At 35.8% G+C, this 23,734-nt stretch overlaps 1 protein-coding gene across 14 annotated transcripts in view; it reads left to right on the top strand.

Annotated features, from left to right (window-relative positions):
- The first annotated feature begins 22,170 nt into the window (after positions 1-22,170).
- Positions 22,171-23,734, top strand: part of RBM26 (RNA binding motif protein 26) — a 102,796-nt gene continuing 101,232 nt past the window's right edge. For 9 of the 14 annotated variants that reach the window (XM_051983971.1, XM_051983970.1, XM_051983965.1 and 6 more), the window contains exon 1: positions 22,171-22,318. In XM_051983971.1, the coding sequence (XP_051839931.1) occupies positions 22,248-22,318 (71 nt within the window). In that variant the 5' untranslated portion in view covers positions 22,171-22,247. The remainder of the gene's footprint in view (positions 22,319-23,734) is intronic. The other 5 variants (XM_051983977.1, XM_051983976.1, XM_051983975.1 and 2 more) reach the window with 2 other exon arrangements.

Below are 23,734 nucleotides of genomic sequence, written 5' to 3'. Positions count from 1 at the left end.
CAAGCAAATAAACAACAACAACAACAATAAAGGTGAAAATACTATGTTGTGATCCATACTCAATCCCATAATCCTCTCCTTGGATGCAGATGGCTTTCTCCATCACACATTTTTTGGAATTGGTGAGTCATCTTATTGTTAAAAAGAGCCAAATCTATCATAGTTTATCATCACATAATCTTGTTGCTGTATACGGTGTTCTTTTGGTTCTACTCACTTCACTTAGCCTCAGTTCATCTACATGAAGTTTTTAAAAATAGCTTTTTATTTACAAATATATGCATAGGTAATTTTTCAGCATTGACAGTTGCAAATCCTTTTGTTCCAACTTTTTCCCTCCTCCCCCCCCCCCTTTCCCGCAGATGGCAGGTTGACCAATACATGTTAAATATGTTAAAGTATAAGTTAAATACAATACACATGCATGTCCAAACAGTTATTTTGCTGTATAAAAAGAGTTGAACTTTGAAATAGTGTACAATTAGCCTGTGAAGGAAATAAAAAATGCAGGCGGACAAAAATAGAGGGATTGGGAATTCTATGTAGTGGTTCATAGTCATCTCCAAGACGTCTTTCCCTGGGTGTATCAGGTTCAGTTCCTTACTACTCCATTGGAACTGATTTGGTTCATCTCATTGCTGAAGATGTCCAGGTCCATCAGAATTGATCATCATGTAGTATTGTTGTTGAAGTAAATAATGATCTTTTGGCCCTGCTCATTTCACTCAGCATCAATTCATGTAAGTCTCTCTAAGCCTCTCTGAAATCATTCTGCTGGTCATTTCTTACAGAACAATAATATTCCATAATATTCATATACCATAATTTATTCAGCCATTCTCCAATTGATGGGCATCTACTCAGTTTCCAGTTTCTGGCCACTACAAACAGGGCTGCCACAAACATTTTGGCACATACAGGTCCCTTTCCCTTCTTTAGTAGCTCTTTGGTGTATAAGCCCAGTAGAAACACTGCTGGATCAAAGGGTATGCACAGTTTGATAACTTTTTGAGCATAGTTCCAAATTGCTCTCCAGAATGGCTGGATGTATTCACAATTCCTCCAACAATGTATTAGTGTCCCTGTTTTCCCACATCCCCTCCAACATTCTGCATTATCTTTCCCTGTCATTCTAGCCAATCTGACAAGTGTGTAGTGGTATTTCAAGAGTTGTCTTAATTTGCATTTCTCTAATGACTTGGAGTATCTTTTCATATGGCTAGAGATAGTTTCAATTTCTTCATCTGAGAATTGTCATATCTTTGACCATTTATCAATTAGAGAATGGCTTGATTTCTTATAAATTAGAGTAAATTCTCTATATATTTTGGAAATGAGGCCTTTATCAGAACTTTTAACTATAAAAATGTTTTCCCAATTTATTGCTTTCCTTCTAATTTTATCCGCATTAGTTTTGTATGTACAAAAACTTTTCAATTTGATATAATCAAAATTTTCTATTTTGTGATAAATAATGATCTCTAGTTCTTCTTTGGTCATAAATTCCTTCCTCTTCTACAAGTCTGAGAGGTAAACTATCCTGTGCTCTTCCAATTTATTTATAATCTCATTCTTTATGCCTAGGTCATGAACCCATTTTGACCTTATCTTGGTGTATGGTGTTAAGTGTGGGCCAATGCCTAGTTTCTGCCATACTAATTTCCAATTTTCCCAGCAATTTTTGTCAAAAGGTGAGTTCTTATCCCAAAAGCTGGGGTCTTTGGGTTTGTCAAACACTAGATTATTAAAGTTATTGGCTGTTTTGTCCTTTCAACTTAATCTACTCCACTGATCAACTAGTCTATTTCTTAGCCAATACCAAATGGTTTTGGTAACCACTACATTATAATATAATTTTAGATTTGGTACAGCTAGGCCACCATCATTTGAATTTTTTTTCATTAATTCCCTTGAAATTCTTGACCTTTTGTTTTTCCATATGAACTTTGTTGTTATTTATTCTAGGTCATTATACATGAACTTTTAAGGGAATAATCTTACATGTTCATAAGCATCCTAAATATGGTTGATGAGGACATTAGTAGGGAACAAGGAAACTTCTATAAAGTAAAAATTTGAAATAGATCACATCTTTATTATCACACAATTAACTGAAACATGCAGTACATAATGCCACTCATAACATCATTAATTGACTCTAAAAGAAAAAACAAAGAGCAAAACTTTTGCTTTGCTAGATTAACAAGGTACTATTTCAAAGGTTTTTTTACAAGGTGTCTCTCATGAATATGTGAAAATTATGCAAAATCTCTTCATAGAGATAATAGACATTGGCTGCCTAAATGAAGACAGAGCACTCACTTCTCCTAAAATCTACTTCAGCAAAAGCTAAAATTATCAATGGACTGCATAATAATCAAGAAATTCAATGAAAAACAAAAAGTGACTTCTTTAACCCCAGAATCACACAGAGTACTATTCAGAAGCTCCTAGAATAAGTCAACAAAGCCTGCAAAATTTAAAAGTAAACACATGACCAGAGAGGAGCAAGAGGGATATACAGTTTATAAAACTTTGTATCAAGAGTTGGAAAGAGGGCTCCTCTGAGAAAGTTTCAAAGCAGCTAACAATCCCTCAGGTGGGGACCTTGAAACCCTGTGGAACAGCAATTCTCAGATCAAAACATCCTAGGAACAAGGACTCTAAGATCTCTGACACTTTTTCCAGAGGTACCAGAGAGATCCCTGAAGAACTGGAATTCTGAATTTCAAAGATCTGAGGAAGTTTTAACCTAGAGGTCAATGTTAGAGGTCAATGCAGGAATGCATCTAAGTCAGGATGAGATCAAGCAGTGCCAATCACTGTCTTCTTCTCCCTCCACACTCCTACCCTTTCAAACAAACAAACAAAAGAAAAAGAAACAAATATATCAAGGAGGGACAGAACCCTGACACAAAAATCCTAATTCAGAAACTAAGGCTGGAAATATAAATAAAATAAGATTCATTGAATAGACATATAAGCATACTGGAGTACACTGATAGTTTATATTACCATTGGCTCTTCTTCATGTCAGGTAATTCACACTTAAGGCATTTAATTAGTATATCAACTAGAATTCTATCCATAACTTTTGCTTGAAGACCTTCAGTGACTAGAAACCTACTCTCTCCCAAGCTATTCCCTTTTAGTTAGGTAAACTCTAAATTTGTCTCTTTTAAATATGCCGATTGTATTTCCCTTAAGTCCCTATATCAAGATATAGATACTATTTTTTCAATGGATCTTCATTATGTATATGTATATCATGATCTTGAGGTCTTTTAGTATTTTGTTTTCCCTTTTCTATATAGCCTTTAGTTTTCTTCCTAAAGTGTGATGTCTAGAACTGAACACAATATTCCAAGAAGAGATTATCAAAATTCTCTAGTTTGGCCCCTAGGCCTTTCTTAATGCAATTGGATTCTATTATCTTCTGGCTGCCATATCACACTGTTGACTCATTTAAAGTCTGGAGTCTGCTTAAAACCCTAAATCCTTTTCAGATGAACTATTGATTCCTCCTCCCATATTGTATTTGTGTAGTTCATTTATTCTCTTTAAATTTCAATTTATTAGAATTGACCTGATAGTTTAGCTCTTTAAGATATTTTTAGAGTCTGACTGTTAGTTGCTCCTTGCAATTTTGTGTCATCTGAAAATTTGGTGTCACCTGTATCTTTAACGAAGTAACTAATAATTAGACAAAACAGAACAAAATAAAGATTGTTGGGATACATCATTAAAACCTTCCATCCAAAGAAATGTAAAATAAATACATTGCATCCACAAAATTTGTTCAAATATATAGTCATGCTTCAGAGGTGTTATGGATCACTATTTCTGGAATCTAACCAGATTCTAACCTTTCTTAGGAAAACTTGAATTTCTGCCTTAAGAGAAGTAGGAGAAAGACTCTGTACTTGTTCCTTTTCTCTGAAGATGTTTGAACTAGAATAAAATCTCCTCATTCCCTTAAATATTGGTAGTTTCATTCAGAAAGAAAGCCATTTCTCTGGCTACTTTTTTTTTTTTTTTATAGCTTTTTATTTACAAGTTATATGCATAGGTAATTTTACAGCATTGACAATTGCCAAACCTTTTGTTCCAATTTTTCCCTCCTTCCCCCCATCCCCTCTCCCAGATGGCAATACATGTTTTAAAGTATAAATTAAATATATATAAGTATACATATCAAAACAGTTATTTTGCTGTACAAAAAGAATCAGATTTTGAAATAGTGTACTATTAGCCTGTGAAGGAAATCAAAAATTCAGGTGGACAAAAATAGAGGGATTGGGAATTCAATGTAATGGTTCATAGTCATCTCCCAGAGTTCTTTCGCTGGGTGTAGTTGGTTCAGTTCATTACTGCTCTATTGGAACTGATTTGGTTTATCTCATTGCTGAAGATGTCCAGGTCTGTTAGAATTGATCATTATATAGTATTATTGTTGAAGTATATAATGATCTCCTGGTCCTGCTCATTTCACTCAGCATCAGTTTATGTAAGTCTCTCCAGGCCTTTCTGAAATCATCCTGTTGGTCATTTTTTACTGAACAATAATATTCCATAATATTCATATACCACAATTTATTCAGCCATTCTCCAATTGATGGGCATCCACTCAGTTTCCAATTTCTGGCCACTACAAAGAGGCTGCCACAAACATTCCTGCACATACAGATCCCTTTCCATTCTTTATGATCTCTTTAGATATAAGCCCAGTAGTAACACTCCTGGATCAAAGGTACACACAGTTTGATAACTTTTTGAACATAGTTCCAAATTGCTCTCCAGAATGGCAGGATGTATTTACAATTCCACCAACAATGTATTAGTGTCCCTGTTTTCCCACATCCCCTCCAACATTCTTCATTATCTTTCCCTGTCATTCTCTGGTTACTTTTTTAGGGAGAAGATAGCCTTAGCTTATATTCATCAATATAACTCCTTCCAAATAAATGCTAGTTACATAAAAGATCATCACAAATAATAAACAAGCAAACCTATTTATTCAATTAAAGCACAAACAGATGTTAGAGATTAGATTATACTAAAGACTATATAAGAATGAATGAACTCGTTCAATATTATATTTTTGCTGGATATAATAGTTTTTGGGCACAGGCCCAGTTTTTTTTTGTCAGTGGATATGATTCCAGAACTTACAGTGTTTTATAGTGGCTGCTGATAAGTCCTGTACAATTGTAATTGTAGCTCCACTTGGTTGAAAGACTATTATAGAAATTTTAATTATATATGGGTGTGTATGTATGTAGGGGTACATAAATATATAAAATGTCATTAGAAACTGATACTATTTCTTCCAGATAAGTCCTTATCTTTCTTCTTTGTATTGTTCCATGGGAAACCTGGGAACTTAGAGGTAAACCTATTAAACAATAAGAAAATTTTTTGAACTTTTTTTTAATTAAAGTTTTTTATTTTCAAACAATATGCATGGATAATTTTCTTTCTTGATCCTCTATTATAACCAGCATCTACCCTTGCAAAACCTTGTGTTCTAAATTTTTCCTTCCCTTCCCTTCACTCCCCTCCCCAGATGGTAAATAATTCAATCCAATATAAACAAGTACAATTCTTCTATACACATCCACAATTATCATGATGCACAAGAAAAATAAGATCAAAAAGAGGGAAAAAATGAGAAAGAAAACAAAATGCAAGCAAACAACAAAAAGAGTGAAAATACCATGTTGTGATCTGCATTCAATTTCTATAGTCCTCTTCCTGTGTGCAAATGGCTCTTTTCATCATAAGACTATTGGAACTGGCCTGAATCATCTCATTGTTGAAGAGAGCCACATCCATCAAAGTTGATCATCATATAATCTTGTTGTTGCCATATATAATGATGTCCTGGTTTTGCTCATTTCACTTAGCATCGGTTAATGTAAGTTTTTCCAAGTCTCTCTGAAATCATCCTGCTGATCATTTTTTGTAGAACAATAATATTTCATAATATTCATATACTATTCAACCATTCATATACATTCATATACTATTATACATATAACATACATATGTTATACATATAACATTCATATACTATTCAACCATTCATATACATTCATATTCATATACTATTCAACCATTCTTCAACTGATGGGCATCCACTCAGTTTTCAGTTTCTTTACACTAAAAAGAGGGTTGCCACAAACATTTTTGCATATGTGGGTCCCTTTTCTTCCTTTATGATCTCTTTGGGATACAAGCCCAGTAGAAACTCAGTAAAAGTTTTTAAAATGCCATTATGTGACAGATCCTTTGCTAGGTAATGGTAATATCAAACTAAAAATAAAATTTCCTGCCTTCAAGGAATTTAAATACTATTGGAGGATTTATTTCTATGGTCATGAAATTTGTGAAATGGAAATAATCAGAATCAGATACTCATACTCTATCTCTCGGCTTGGGGCACTCCTATGGAGCTAAGAAGGAGCTCTTACCCCTTCCAAAGGACCAAGGATATGAATGATTAGCAAGCCTTTTTTGGTCCTTGTGCTGTTGCTGTGACTGGCAACAATATTAAATAGCATCAGAAACTGGGACAAAACAAGTCACATCCTCAGCAGAATAAAAGTTGTTAAAAAGAAAAAAAAGGGTGTTTTTCTTTTAATTAAAGTTTTTTATTTACAAAACATATGCATGGGTAATTTTTTTTCTTTTTTTTTAGGGGCTCTGATTTTTATATAAATATATATATATTTATATCTATCTATCTATCTATCTATATATATATATATATCTTTTTATTTACAAGTTATATGCATGGATAATTTTACAGCATTGACAATTGCCAAACCTTTTGTTCCAATTTTTCCCCTCCTTCTCCCCACCCCCTCCGTATGGGTAATTTTTCACCACTGAGCCTTGCAAAACCTTCATTTCCAAATTTTCCCCTTCTTCCACCTCTCCTAAATGGCAGACATTAAAATGTATGTTAAATCCAATATATATACATAGCTATATAGTTATCTTGCTGCACAAGAAAAATCAGATCAAGGAAAAAAAAACCCAGAAAGAAAACAAAAAGCAAGCAAAACAACAGAAAGAGGGAAAATGCTATGTTGTGATTCACTATCAGTTCCCACAGTCTTCTCTCTGGGTGTAGATGGCTTTCTTCATCACTGAATAATTGGAATTGGTTTGAATCATCTCATTGTTGAAGAGAGCCACATCAATCAGAATTGATCATTGCATAGTCTTGTTGGTGTATATAATGATCTCCTGGGTCTGTTCATTTCACTTAGCATTAGTTCATATAAGTATCTCCAGGCCTCTCTGAAATCATCCTGCTGGTCATTTATTACAGAACAATAATATTCCATGACATTCATATAAAAAGGTCTCTTTCTTGATGTGCAATTTTGGACTCTGCCTGGTGTTCCTTAGATTTCCAGAAGAATATAGGAGAGAATTTCTCTCTTTTGCCTTAGCAGCTATGAGCATATGGCATCAAAAACATTTGGAGTATTTGCTTGACCAAATGAACCAGAGATTAGACCCCATTTATTCGACTTGGTAGTATCTTTTGTCTTTTCTTCCTGAGCCCTGGTTATGTTTCTGTCCCTGAAAATAGCTTCATATGTTCAAGAAGTAAGGAGTTTCCAAGTCAGCATCAGTTGTCTAGTGGGAGGTGTTTCTGGCAATTGCACTGCTTAAGGCAGAAGTCATCAACACTAAGAGAAACCACAAGAAGGATATCAAAACTGAAATGATCAAAAAAATTCAAACCATAGCCCGGGTTTCCCAAAGATCTAGACTTGTGAATAACATATTCAAGACAAGTAAAAGTATAATAGTTGTTCATCCATCCCACTAAAATACCATTACTTTAGGAACTATATAATAATTATTTTATGTTTTAATTATTTCTGAATATACCCCTATGAGATTTTGTTGTTTTAAATATTTCTTTTGTAAAGAAATAAATAGTTGTCCTATACCTGAAATCTGCTTTGTACCTTAGATATCCTTTCTATGCTAGACCCTCTTAATATCTTTTAAGGAAAATCCTGGATATGAGTCAGCTTTGTTACAGAGTTGTTTTTTTTTTCCCCCTAGAACTCCAAGTTGGTAACATAATGAGCCAGAGAAAGAAATAAAGCCTATGGGTCCTCTTTGGGTTCAGGATCCCTGAAGACAGATCTTGGTGGGTAGAGCTGCTTTTGAGAGAGGAATCCCCGTGGGCCCTAGGTAACACAAAGACACACAAAATAATTAGAAGCTAATTGGTAGATAGCAAGCACACTAGTACCTTGGAGGATCAGGAAAAGCTTTATGTAGAAGGTGGCATGAGACCTGATTTTGGAGAAAACAGGTATGGAGAAGGCAGAATGGGAGATTTTAACAAACAGAGACAGGACATGGAATATTGTGTGGGAAGAATAGGGAGACTACTTAGTCTAGATGAAGTGCAAAGTATAAGAAGAGGAATAGTATTTAACAAAGTTGTAAAGAAAGTCTGGAATTACCCTATGAAGAATTTTAGAAGCCAAACAGAGGAGTTTATTTGATCTCAAAGGCAATTTGGAAATTACTGGAATTTATTGATCAAAAGAGTGATAAGGTCAGATCTGTACTTCAGTGAAATCACTTGGGCAGCTCTTTGTCAAATCACTAACAACTAAAGAAATGAGAATGAAAATAATCTTATATCCATCAGATTGGAAAAGTTGACAAAAAAGGAAAATGACAAATGCTGAAAGAGCTGTGGGAAAATGAATATAACATATTATTGGCAGATCTGTGAACTAGCACTGATAGTTTAGAAAATTACTAAACTATATATGTCCTTTGATCTAGCAAAAATACTAGTAGGTCTCTCTCTCTCTCTCTCTCTCTCTCTCTCTCTCTCTCTCTCTCTCTCTCTCTCTCTCTCTCTCTCTATATATATATATATATATATATATATATTCCAAAGAGGTAAAAGGAAAGAAGGAAATTAACCCCATGTGCAAAAATATTTATGGCACCTCATTTTGAAACAGTAAAAAACTGGAAGGTAAGGGGTATACCCATAAAATAGGGAATAGCTGAATCAATTAAATACAAATATATAATGAAAAACTATTGTGTCATAAGAAATGATGAAGGGGACAATTTCAAAGAAAACTAGAAAGATTTTTTGAATATAATGAAGTGAATAGAGCCAAAGTGGAAATTTGTTTTTCTTTAACTATGTATATTTATGACTTTTAATAATAATGTTAGCATTATAAAGAACTTTAAGACTTACAAAGCACTTTTGAAATATTAATTTGATCCTCATAACAATCCTAGGATGTAGGTACAAGTATTACCTAAAAGATGCTGCGTAGGTATTGTTAAAAGAGGTGTATGAGAGAGTTGGGAATTGGAATGGTCATGACACTTGGAGCTCAGACAATGGAAAGGGAAAAAATTAGAGGTACATTTTTCAATGAAAAGATCTTAGGGCTTTAAGCTAGGGAACTCAAAGATAAATTGGTTATAAGTTAAACTGAATAAGAGGAGGGAGAAATTCCCTCAAATTTAGGGAAACAGGCAAAAGTGGAAACAAAAGACAAGCTTATTTCAAGAGTGTGGGACATCTAAAGAAAAACAGATCAAGCTAAATAAGGTAAATTAATAAGAAAATGAAGATAGATAAACAGGAATTAAAAGTACTAAGAAGCTTCAAGTAGACATACATAGAACTCAGTCACAGTGGACATGAGTTGTGGCATAACACAGAATGATGGTGTAAGGCCTCTTCTTAAAATAATTTCTTTGATAAATTTAATAACCACTCAACAAATACAAACTTAAAAAAATATAAAGTAAATCCCTTAAATCCAAACTATTTATATTTTAATTTTTTAAAAAAAGAACATAAATATGTATAACCTTTTCTCCATTTAAGGTCTCTTCTGATGCCATGTTGTGGAATGGTGCTAACTGAGCTCATGAAGACTGTATCAACAGGTGACAAACTTTGGCTGTTACTGTCAGGTTGGAACGGCTTTTAATTTGGGCTCAGTGACCTACTGTAATTTTTTTATTTTTTGAGAGCCAGGTTAACTAAGTTCAGGGAAGTTCATCACCAGATTGATTGCAGTGATGATTTTTTGGCCCATAACAAATCTAGAAAACTTCCACTAAGAGATGGGTGGGTTTTCATCAAATAAAGAAATGGAGGTATTCACAATAATGAAATCAGTTTCTTAAAGTATTGAAATAATGTTGCATATCTTAATGTCTTCTCTTCCATATTAGGAAATTATCCTTTAATATTTTAAAAATTGGACCTTCTTGTGTATGTTCATTCTAGCACAAAGATTAAACATTTGCTAACTATTCCTTTATTCATTTCTTATTTTTGGTATCATTATCCTGTTTGAATAGGTCAGATTGCAGTCATATTTTATTAATCAAATAGTTAAAAATACAAACTTATATATATTAAATGCATGGCATATCTTTTTTCTTAGCTCTATAGATTTGTTTCCTACCTCCCACCCCAACTTGGTATTTATTTTTTATCACTGTTCTAACAAATTGATAGTTTTACTATATACAAATAATTTAGAAATTACTTCAATATTGGTAACCAGTAATTTCCCATAAATTATAATAAAGTCAATTTGGATTTTTAGTAATATTATCTAAATGATACCATATAGAACATTTTCTTACACTCTTTTAGTGGATCATATTCACATTGCTGTGAATATGATCCTAAACCTGAATACTTTATTCTCCCTGTCTTGATTATCCTTTTATCTACAAGACTGCTTCTTCCATTCATCCTTTGCCTTACTTACCATGCCCTATCACTTTGCATAGATCCCACTTAAGGTGCTCTCTTGGGCCTTTTAGTCTTTCTCTCTCTCTCTCTCTCTCTCTCTCTCTCTCTCTCTCTCTCTCTCTCTCTCTCTCTCTCTCTCTCTCTCTCTCTCTCTCTCTCTCTCTCTCTCTCTCTCTCTCTCTCTCTCTCTCTCCACATATATGTAGAGAGCTGAAACTCCAAAAAGATATGCTTGAATCAGACAATTGAGCATTTAAGGCTAATTACCTATTCCATGTGAATCAATGACTCTATTAGCATATGTTTGGATAAATGGCTCTTCTCACCATTGGTGCTTGCTGAATGTTAAAATAATCATTGGCAAGGATTGGAGGGCAGAGGGAAAGGGGCCAGAGAGTCACTTGGCAGCAGGAGGAGAAGGAGAGAGGCTGGTGACTCCAGGACTCCAGAATCTAGGAGAGATCTTTGGCAAGCCTCACAGCAGTTTGCCTGCCTCCTTCACTTCTCCCCCTAAAGACCAAGGACTTTAATTTATCCTAACTCTGGCTGACCCCCGAGGCACTCCAGGGAACTAATCTGTTCTCTCTCTCTCTCTGTTTCTCTCTCTGTTTCTCTCTCTCTCTCTCTCATATATATATATATATATATATATATATATATTTAGGTAATCTCATCAGATCTCATATATTTACTATCTGTGTACTGATGACTTCTAAATCTATATCCAAATTTAACCTCTATTCCATTACTACTTTTCCTGATCCACTGGTGATTAATGGTTTCTTCTTCAAATTACGTGATAGCTATTTATCTATATAAAATTTGCATTCCCTAAATAGAATATAAACTCTCTGAATAAAAGGATTGTTTAATTTTTTTTTTTTTTGGTACTTCCAATACTTAGAATGGTTTCTTGTACATAGGAGGCATTTAATAACTACTTTAGTTTAATTATATGACGACAGGCAAAAGGGTTCTGTGTAGTATTTAAGTCTTAGTATCTTTATTAATCCAGGGCCATATTTTCTGCCTTGTTTTTCATTATTTTATTCTATGCCCATTTTTTTGAAGTCAACAAGTATACATACATTAATATATGTTAATTTAATGTAAAAGGTCTTACCAAGTTTTTCAGAGAATTTCTCTACTATGTTATTCTTTGCAAACAATGCTACTTAGATTGCTATGGTGTTCGAGGTAGTCTTTTTGTTTTTGTTCATTTGTTTTGCTCATTTGCTCATACTGCATAGCAATAGTAACACTTCTTTATTTATCTGTTCAAGTAGAACTCATTAATCACCTTTCCATTTAGCAGCAACTTCCCTGTCTTTTGGCTTCTTTTATAGTGAAAATGCCATTTGCTGATGTCATTCAGTTCCTCTAATAGTATGCTGACTTATTAGATACTGGACAAGGTATCAGAGAATATCAATAGTAAAATTAATGTTAAACACCTCCATGTTACAGTAAGACACCAGAGTAGGACTTTTATGGAAGAGAATAAGAAACTTTCACAAAATTTTAATACTAAATAACTTTTATCTTATACTGATGGATTTGCAATAGTATAGATGAAAATCTATTTACTTTGTATAGAATAGGAATAGGACTATGACTTGGCTTGGAGGATATGACTGAAACCACAGAAAATTATGGATCCACATAAAATCATAATCATACTGTAAATACAGTATCCCTGCTGATTAGAAGTGTGGAGATGAAAGCCCCACAATAAAAACTTTTGAAAAGTAGCTTGAGATTGAATAAAGCAACATCTTTATATCACTCCCTATATTTTATTTACTGAACTTTGGCAGCACTTCTGAGTTTTTGTATTCTCTGACTAATCCAGGTTCTCCAATCCCATATAGTTTGCTTAGATGTCAGAATCTCATAATCTAGTAATATAGAGTAGCTTGGCCTTTAGATTATGTTTAACCTCTTTTCGTCTTTACTTTTCTTTTTCTTTATGAGATTACTCTTATTGTTTTCCATCATTTATAGAATATAAACTCCTTGAAAAAAAGGGATTATTTCATTCTTTGCATTTGATTGCTTCTTTCTAATAGCATAGTCATTAATACATAGTAGGCACTTAATAAATTTTTGTTAGCTTTTGTTTTTTTTTAGCTAACAAATCTTTTGAAAAACTTGGTAATGTCAGCTACAAAATCACTCCAGAGAATGTGCAAGGCTTTATAGTATCAACATACCACAAACATCTGTTGCTCATAGTGAGCTGTTGATTAGGAGATTGGAGAAAGAGTTGCCTAATGAATTTCTGAGAAGGTCTGGTACAATAATTATCAAAACCACCTGTTGCCCAAAGATGAAGGAGGATTCCTGGTGATCAGGGAATGGGAGCAATAGAGTTGGTTAAGGAATTTCTGAAAAGGCTGGTATAATTGTTATAGATGTAGTGATGTAATCACATAATGTAAGCACAATTCTTCAATGTGAAGAAGATCTAGACCATAGTATAGATGAAGAGAAAATTTCATATGAGTAACCTCTTGAAGATCAGAGATGTCAAATGAAATTGTTCAGGTCTGAGGAGAATCTGTGTCCAAACAGGAGACTTAAATGCAAAGACTATTTCTATTTTGCCTAATCATCTCTGGAATTCCTAAAGAAATGAGTTATCATCTATAGAGCCAGAATCACTAGGGACTTCAAATATTAATAGCCAACCTAGTCCATCTATATACATTCAGGATTAAAACCGTAAGCCAAAGTATCTAAGTATACTAAACATATACAGTTGTCAAGAGGTCTGTATTAAGGCTGGGATGAAGCATAGTCTGAAGCTAGTTATACATATATACTTAACACACACACATATATGAATATATATGTGTGCATGTGGATATTTGTATGTGTGTGTATGTTATGTTGAGGTGAATTTTCACTCACTGATCATTCAGGACAACTTAATTCCAAGATGGAATTCCAAAACTAAATGAAATAACTTCTACGTGGAAGTGTATGCTCTTTGAAGTTCTGGGTTCAAATAATTACTGTCCTTGGAGAAGAAGAGATAAAGCAATTGATGATCTTTATGATGTGCTCTACATATTCTACTTATACACTATGATGAAATTTTCAAGGACTGCTGTTTTTTTTTAAACTGGGAAAAGAGTATAGGAAAGCCTGTTATACAATTTTGCAGAACAAAGGTTCCAGATTCACTCTACTACTCTGCAGTTGCTAAGTGAAGCTCTAGGACAATTCATGTGATTCTATTAGTGGTTAGAAAATCTCAAGACAATAGTTTTAGAGCTGAAAGGAATCCTACCTAAGAGATCATTTTGTCTAATCCCCACATTTTATATGAAGAAATTTCGGCCTAGAGAGACTGACTTGCTCAAGGCTGCACAAGTAGTTAAGTGGCAGAAGAAAAGATATTTCTTTTCTTGATGGAGGAAAAATTCTTAATGAAGGGGAAATAGGAGACTAGAAAAGACAGATCCATTTTGAAGTACTCTTTGCCATGCTGACTTGTAATGGGCTGAGGCTTGAGTTGATGCACTGAGGTCCCAAGCACATGAGGCTAAATAGTAATTGGACCATACTCTATTAATATATAAGCTTGGAGAAAGAATGGCCCCCGCCCACTCTGTGCAAGTCCTGATGTGTTGTATAGGAAATGATGATTTTGGTGGGTGGAGGCAGGGGAGTGGAAAAGGAAGGGGAAGGAGAGACTGTTTGCATTGCCATTGTGACAGGCCCTTTCAGCTCAGATCTCCCTCTGTTAGCTGTCTTCCTGTCGCAGCTGCCCATATTGCTATCGCAATCCTTATTCATCTCTTCACTTCAATAAAGATTGAAGATTTTTCCCTTAACCTGAATTCCTGACTCCGGCTGATTTTAAATACGCGGTCATTACACTGACTGGAGCATGGCCATTTTCTGCCTCATAAAAGAGCTGAAATAGCCTTAAGGTCATATGTTGGTTTGCTAAAGAACTGTAGATATTTTTAGTGAGAAAGAAGTGATAGCTGGCAGTAGAATTCCAATGCATAAGTAATTTAGCAGAAAATGCAATGGTGAGGCAGTAAGTAGAAAAAGGAGCCTAGCAAATGATGTCAGAAGCTCTTTGGGGAGAAGTGAATGGAAATTTCAGAAGACATATTCCAGCTAAATTGAAATCCTAAAAATGAGAACTGCCTAGGCTTCAAGTGTTCCCTATTCCACTGTTGGCTTGAGGAGAGGAGGCGAGGTGTATCTTTGTATATAGGAAGGGAGAATTTTCTCATTATTTACTTTGATGTTCTTTTTAATTAAATTCCATTGCTTTGAATTATTTCTCCTAGGGTTGGTTAAGTAAAAAGGAAACATCAGGTATATGTATATGAAGGTAGAGTTACATATATACCCATCTACAAATATATCATTTCCAGAAAATCATATTAAGAACTTTGGTCACATAAATGAGGCATTACAGAGGCAGGAGAGAATAGCTTGATGTCAAAGTAAGCCTATCATGTCAATGACATATGTAACAGAATATGAATGCATTGTGAGAAAAGTAATTTTCTCAAACCTGGGGAAAAGGACCTGTATATCAATCTATGTTTATTTCTGGAAGAGTTATCTGGAAGCAAATAGCTAAGTCTGTTCTTCTATGTCTAAGGATGCTCTGGATCTACCATAAAAACACATTTTCTTTACCACTTTGCCTTGCAAGTTAATTTTTCCATAATGTAATTGACTGAGTGACTTTGGTGAATTATATATGTCAAGAGAAATCTAAGGAAATGCTATCATGGATAAATGGACAAGTTTTTATGACAAAATGCACTAGGATAATAGAGTGGATTATAATAAACCTGATGGAGACTCTTTGGGGTTACTAGCACATATAACACAAAATTGAACATACTTGCAGAGGTCATGGCCACTAAAGCTTTAAAGTCTTGACCAGATCCTTGTGACTTATTGTCAGATTGTCATGGCAAAGGAAGAAGACTATTCATTGAAGTCCACTATGAAGGATATTCAGATAGGAGGGGGAATTCATGATACCATCCAAGATTAACCTTCCATCTGGTGCAGATGTACCAATCTGGAGATCTGACAGGTAGTTTTGAGTATAGGTATACCACAGTTGTTACTGGTGAATTAATTGTAGTATTCCTGTTGAAGTTTAATTGTTGCAAAGTTAACTTTTGTAGAAAGACCAGTTAGGTGATATACTGTATATTCAAATCAAGGTTTCCATGACTACAATGGCCAATAGATTCAGGTTTTCAGGAATATAGATGACATTGAATTTGAATTTTGAAATAATGGTCTTTTAATACATTCCTATTTAAATGACTTCCTTAAAATCCCAGTTAAAATCCTACTTTCTTTTATAGTTAGTCTTTTTTCTAATCTTTCTTAATTCTGTCTTTTTTTTTTTTTTTTTTTTTTTTTTTTTTTTGCTGACTCAGGTCCTCCTGAGTTCAGGGCTGGTGCTCTATACACTGAGCCACTTAGCTACCCCTGCCTGCTTTTTTCTTTTTTAAATAATTTCCTATTTGACCTGTATATAGTTTGATAGTACATAATTGTTTATGTTTTGCAATATCTCACCCTTTAGATTATAAACTCTTTGTGGGCAGAAACTCTTTTGTCTTTCTTCCTATTCCTTTGTATCCCTCTCACTTACCAATACCTGGTCCATGGTAGGCACTTAATAAATTTTTTATTGACTGTGTACTTTTGCTTTTTATTTTATTTCATTTTGAAATATATCCCTGCTACCTCTCGATATAATTAAATTTGATAAACATTTATTAAGCATCTAGTATGGCCCAAGCACTGTGCTAAACATGGGGATATAATCAGTAAAGAAAAATTGTCTGTTCTATGGAGGAATTTACAGTCTAAAGGAGGAAATAATACACAAAAGAAGATGAGAAATTAAGGTGGAGGTGGAATAAGGAGACCAGGAGTACCCAGCATAGAGGCATCTTGTTCTGTGGAGTTAAAAGCAGCAGATACAAAGTGGAAAGAGTTGAGAATTCAATTTCTGCCCTTTATCAAGGAAGGCACTGGGAGAAGTTTGCTACACCTTCGTTGAACTATCTATTGTAACAAAGAAAAACAGAGAAAAAAGAAAAGCAATTAAGCAAAAGTAACCAATACATTAAAGAAGGTGAAAAATACAGACAATGGTTATAAGATCCTAGATTTAGAGAAGGTCCTTAAAGTTCATCAAATCCAACTCCTCTATTTTAGGAGGAAACAGATTTAGGAGCTGCTAAATGGGGCAGTAGATAAATTCCTAGATTCCTGAGGCCCTGGAGGAAGGAGAACCCAAGTTCAAATCTGATCTCTGACACTTAGTATTTACTAGTTATGCTATCCTGGGCAAGTCACTTAACCCCAATTACCACATACACACACACAAAAGCAAAAAAAGGTTGATAGAATTTAAAGGAATTGTTCACAGTCAGAATTAGTATCTGAGGCAACATTACAAATTCATAGCTTCTAAACTTCAAGTATAGAATTTTGTTTACCATGCCATTTAGTTGCCTTACCCATAACTCTGTGAAGGTAGAGAAAGTATATTTTTTCAATTCTTCTCTTTGACCAAGATCAAGAATTATATTTACATAATACCATTTCATATTTTTGCATTTTTAACTTAAGTTATTATAGTTATTGTGTATATTGTTATTTCTACATACTTCACTTTGCATCTTCTTTGAATTCCTCATTTTTTCTCTGAACGGAGTATTCCATTATATTCAAGCATTACAACTTGTTTAGCCATTCTCTAATTGATTGGAATATATTTTGTTTCAATTTATTTGTTACCACAAAAAGTACCATCATGGACAGATTGGTGTAATTGGAACATTTTTTTTCTGCCTTTGGCCTTCTTGTCTCTTACCTTTAGCCACATCTTAAAGTTAAAGGCCATGGACATTTTAGTTATTTTATTTGAATAATTCCAAATTGCCTACCACAGTGGTTACACTAATTTATACTTCTACCAGTAATGTTAAATAAGTCTGTTTTTCTTCAGTTCTTTATGTAATATGGTTGCTCTGCCCTCACTCTCTGGCCTTATTACATTTTATTCCTATAGGATTCTCTGGTACTCTGAGTTGGGAAGCTTTTTTTCTGCCCCCAGTGAATGTTTTTAGCCCTATTTTTCTATTGACTAGCACTGCATTCCATTTAACCACTTTATTTCTAAGATATATAAATAAGAAAATACAAATATTCTCCTTCCATTCCTCTTCTCCCCTCTCCCCCAAGATCTCAGGGGAATAATCTTTTCTTTATCTATCCCTTAGATCTTTGAGGAAGAGAGAAAATTAGGCTCACAATTTAGCTCAGTTCCTACACAGCATTAGCACTGCCAAGTTCAAGTCAAAGTCTATATCTGGGCTAGTGTCTCTGGACTTTTGTTATAGAGCATCTGGCCTGGTTCTTGAATTTCCAGAATGGGTGCTCTACTCCCAGTACTTAAAACAAAAGAGAATGAAGTAAAAAACAAAAGAGAATGAACATTACAGACCCATTTTTTAGGGCCTTGTCTCTAGGGGTAAAGGGAGAAAAGATCCTAGCGCCCTTTCTTTTACCACACTTTTAAAGAACTTTCTAATTTATATAGTCATAGTCAAGGGAAAGAGGGGTTAGAGTTAGGAAGGGAGAAGCTGCTTTCAATTAAGTGGCAGGCCAATGCAGAATGCCCATGGATGTATTAGTCTTGTAGACCCTTTGAGGCAGATCCCCATTGTCTTCTAAGTGAAGAATGCTATTTTTGATCATCTAGACTCTGTGCCAAGCCCACATGAATTTCAGGAATGACTGTTTCCATCTTTTGTCTTTATCAATTTGTTAGTTTGAGAGAAGTCAATTGTCGATTAGTTTTTTTATGTGGTTAAGAATTTGTAGTTTTTCTTTTGAGAATTGTGTGTGTCCTTTGATCATTTATCCTCTGGGGAATGGCTCTTGGTCATGTATTTGTTAGTAGCCTATGTATCTAGGCTATTAAAGTAGGATATCAAACTCTATGCAAAGATTTTTTTTTCTCACTTGAAAGCTTCCTTTTGTTATCCTAGCTGATTTAGTTTTGTTTGTTCAAAAACTTTCAAATTTAATGTAATTAAAATTATTTATCTTTTGGGTTCACAAACCTTTTTTGACTCAAAACTTTCCTCCAAACTCTCTCTTCTGAATCATTTCTTTGAAAGGTATCTCATCTCATTCTCTCCTAATTTTTTTTTTAATGGTGTGATCTTTAAATTTAAAGTCTTGTGTCCATTATTAACTTTTTGTGGTATTCATTTCCTACCTGGCTGCACTCATTCTGGACTTCTTTGGTTTTTCTGAGTGAACTAATTTTGGACTCATTTGACTTTTCCATATCTCCCACTGGATATTTTTCCCTGAACTCCTCATAACTTTCTTTTATGAACTGTCTTTTCCCCATTAAATTGTAAACTCTTTTGACAGTATAAAATGTTGGTCTACATTTATTAACATGTTTTTCAGTTTTCCCAGTTTTGTTAATTGTATAATTCTTCCCCAAATCAATCAATCAAGAAGGATTTATTAACAACCTACTAAGTGTCAGTTGACAGCTATGTAGCATGCATATAAAAAGAGTCAAAAGAGGTCTTGCCCTTAAGGGGCTTACAATCATTTATATTATTGAATTTATTGGACCCTGGCTTATTGAGGTCAATTATTTCTGATCTGTTCTTATCTAAACTGTTCCATTGATCTACTTGTTTTTAACCATTGGCAAATAATTTTGATGATTACTGCTTTAAAATGTGATTGGAGGTCCTGAAGTGGGTTGGCCCTTTCATTTCTACGGTTTTTCCTGTTTACCATTTGCTTTAGATTCCATTTTTTTTTTTTCGTTTTTTGTTTTTCCAAAACTGTCCGTTGGTAGTTTGACTAATATGGAACTAAAATTATATATTAGTTTTTGTTAAGTAACAATTATTGCTTCAATTATTTCTCATTTTTTGCTTTTAAAAAGTGTTTTTTAAATTATGTCTTGACTTTGCTTTGATAGACTGCTAGACATTTTTTGCATTTTGCAGTTATTTTCAATGAGATTTTTTTTTTTTTTACTATCTCTTCTTTTTGTTTTTGCTATATAGAAATGGAGATATTTTGTGGATTTATTTTGTATCTCACTACTTTACAGAAGCTATTGTTTCAATATATATCAGTTTATACAATTTTCATATGATTTTTCTAGCTAATTTTTCCAGAACTTCCAAGATAATAGCTGAGATCAAGAGTATTCTTATCTTTCACTTTTAGTAACCTTTTAGTATTCTCCATTGCAAATAATGATATTGATTTTAGATGCATATTGTAGGAGCTTTTTATTTTTGCTTCTTAAGGTTTTAAACAGTTTTGTAAAAAGCATTTTGTATTATTGATAATCATGTGGTTTATTTTTTGTTGTTGTTGGCTTGTTTTTGTTTTGCTAAGGCAATTGGGGTTAAGTGACTTTCCTGGGGTCACACAGCTAGGAAGTGTTAAGTGTTAAAGTTTTCTTGACTTCAGGGTTGGTGGTCTTGTCATGTGTTTTTTGTAATTTAGATGATTATATAAACTGTTTTCATATTTTGATACAAATCCAACTTAATCATAGAAAACTTTTTTGAATGCATTTCTACAAGTAATCTCACAAAACATCAATATTTATCAGTTAATATTATTATGTGGCTACTGTATACCAGACATTGCGCTGAGCGCTGATGTCATTACTAATGACTTCAAACTAATAGAATCAATTTGTAGTATGCTCTGCTTTGTGCCTGGTTTGGATATGAAAATAGTTGTCCCTTTAAAGGAATTTAATAGAATGTTTTCTATTTTTGAGAATATTTTGAGAATATTAAAATTTTGAATTAATTTCTATCTAGCTAGGGTGTCCTATCCTCCCCTCTCCCTCCCAAAACAATCCACTTACAGTTCTATCATTTTCCTTTTCTGAAATTATCTATTCTTTAATTTGTTAATTTAGGTTTTTCCTATTTTTGTAGACATATAAATATGTGACTAGTTACTAAACAGGGGAAAGGTAAATCTTGACTTGTAGAGCATTCCAAAAACGTCTATGAACTAGGTTCTTGAGGTAAACTATGTAAAAAAGTACGTCCGAGGAACTGACAAGCAGTTTTTGCAACTGCATAAGGACAGATTGGCCCATTAGTACATCTGCAAATTAAAGAGCTTCATTAGTCGAATCTTTATAAGCTTGTTTTTGTCAAGATATAAACTTTTCTGACCATTTTGCCAGTCATTTCCAACAATTCGGCTACCGTTGTCAAAATGCCAGATTAAAAACCATAATTCAGTCCATATGACATATTAGATTTACAGTGTGCAAGTCATCGTATTACAGGTAAAGTAATATGCAAATGCGGCGGGTTTAAGATAAGCCCCTTCACTAAATGACCCTAAAGGTGCAAGGAAGCAATAGCTAAACAAACAATCTTTCCCCAGGGCTTTAGAGGAGACCAGAGCAGCTTCCCAAGTCTCCAACAACAGCCAGGGAACGTAGCAGGCTTCCTGGCTTCCGCCAGAGCCGGCCTCTGCTCAGCCGCCCACAATCAGAAGCCGAGGCGAAGCGCTGCTGGGTAAGAGCGGAAGGGGCCGGGCCTAGCCCCAGACGTAGCTTCCAGAAAACCAAGCAAAAGCCGACTTGACGTTCTCCCTAGCGCAGCACGCGTCACCCTTCTCCAGGAGAACGGTGAGGCCCTGAGGCCAAAACTTCACCGAAGCTCGCAAACAAGTCTCCCCTGCGGGCTCGGGAAAGTGGTTGTCCAACCAAGCAGCTTGGAAGCCCACGTTCCCTCCCTCGGCACCGCCCCATGCTTTAGCTCCTCCCCGCGGGTCCCCCGGCAGTCACCGCGAGATCTCATCACCTCTCGCGAGGCTTGCAGTCAGCCATCTTCTTGGGGGTGCTGCGAGCCGGGGAGCCCCCCGGAATCGTTTTTTATTGAATCCTCGCGCGTTCCCTCGTCCTCCTCTCTTCTGCCTTCTCGGTTTTGTCAGTACCCTAACCCAGGGAGCCCCCGCGGCGGGGAGGGCTGCCCGGGGCTACGCGCGCGTCCCTTTCCTGACCCGGGGAGCGCCGGGCGCAGAACCGGGAAGGGGGAGGGCCTAGGGAAACCGCCGCGGCCGCTGCCTCCGCCCCGGTTAGGGGTTGCTTGGGGTAGGGAAGGGGAACGGGAGGGGGGAGGGGAGTGCGGGCGGCACCCCGAGGTGCCCGCGACCTCGGGTGGCGCCCCGCGTGCCTTCTCGCTAAGCGGGGCGAGCGGGATCCTGCCACCGGCGCCGCCCACCGCAGCCCACGCGGACGGCGGCGGCGCGCGGAGGGGGGGAGGCGGCGGGGGCCGGGCAGCGGCAGCGGCGGCGGCGGGGTCCTGGCGTGGGCCAGCAGGGAGGGAGAGACGCGGGCCGAGGGCCATAGTGGATGGTTTCTAAAATGATCATCGAAAACTTCGAAGCGCTCAAAACCTGGCTCAGCAAGACCCTCGAGCCTATGTGAGTATCCAGGGAATATCTTTCTTTGGGGGGAGGGGATGGTGGTGGTGGTGACTGAGACACGCGTGACCGAGGATGTACATGGAGACATCCACCGCCGCCTTTCTCCGCTATCTCTTCCTGGATTCTGCCGGGAGTGGGGGTGGAGGGAGTGGGGAAGGATTAGAAGGTGGGCGGGGAGAAAAGGGAAAGCAAGCTAGGTTCGGGGTTTCAGGGACCTATCTACCTTCCATCTCCACTCCCACCCGCGGTCCATGTGACTCCTTAGATTTCGAACTACCTCTTAACTAAGCCCGGAACAGGCCATCTTCTGTCCCTCCCGTTACACGCAACCTCCTCACCTTTATCTCGTATTTCCTGCCCTTTAATGGGGAATCCGAGTCCACCTCTTGCCCCCCCACCATCCAGTACTCCTCCCCAAAACCTTTGCATATTGACGTCCAGATTGATTAGGATCCATGAGGCAGGTGCAGGTACAGGTGCAAGGCGAAAATGATTTGGACTATCAATTCCGAGGGTTGTCATCCTCCCTCAGTTTAGCAGTGATGTCTACTGAAAGGCCACGTCTCCCTTTTGCCTTTGACCCCTCCTTTCTTGGCTAGCAGATGTAACAGGTAGGTAGTTCTAAGGTATCCTCTCCAGAAGATCTTGCTTTTCAAATTTCTCATTTATTGATGCTCTCTGCATTTCTCTTTCCCTCTCTACCAAGTGTCCAACCTATAGGTTTTTCGGAACATAGAAAACAATCGATTTCCTTTGACATGGAAGAGGTATTACATTTAGGATATTAAAGACAGTAGGTGTTTTGACAATGCAGGAGTATTTTAGCTAAGAAAGAAAATTTAAGAAACATTCATTTGAAAATCTGAACTAAAAGGAAGAGAAAGCGGACACTGAACAAAGTATTTTTGTCAGAATTGTTTGTCATAAAATAGTTTTCAATGCAGGGTTAAATATTATTGCAGGATACTTGATTTCCCCCTGTAAAAGTTGATCATATTGGCCTAATGAGTAATGAGTATTTTTGTAGACATTTTTAGTGGTGCCTCAACCCCCCCCCCCCCTCCCCTCCCCTTTAAGCAGAGATCTTGATTGTGGAAAGGTAGAAATACCTTTCAGTTTATTCACACAACTCATGTTCCTTTAACATTTAGTGCTTATTACATAGATGTACACAATTCTAGATAACTAGGAAAAGTATCCTTTTAAATAAAATATGACACTTAACATAGGGGTCTGGAGTACAGCATATAATCTAGTAACTAATGTTTAAAAATGTTCAAAAGAGTGCCAGCTTAAGTATTGACAAAATTCCAATTCCCTTTTTAAGCCTCATGCTTTCAAGTGTCTTGTCAGCTTAACAAATTTGCTTTTCATTCTGACTTAGAAGAGAAAATTATTAGCTATTTTATGTGT

This window comes from Antechinus flavipes, chromosome 3, assembly GCF_016432865.1.
Source record: "Antechinus flavipes isolate AdamAnt ecotype Samford, QLD, Australia chromosome 3, AdamAnt_v2, whole genome shotgun sequence".
Lineage (NCBI taxonomy): Eukaryota > Metazoa > Chordata > Mammalia > Dasyuromorphia > Dasyuridae > Antechinus > Antechinus flavipes.
This window is presented reverse-complemented; position numbering and strand designations above follow the sequence as displayed.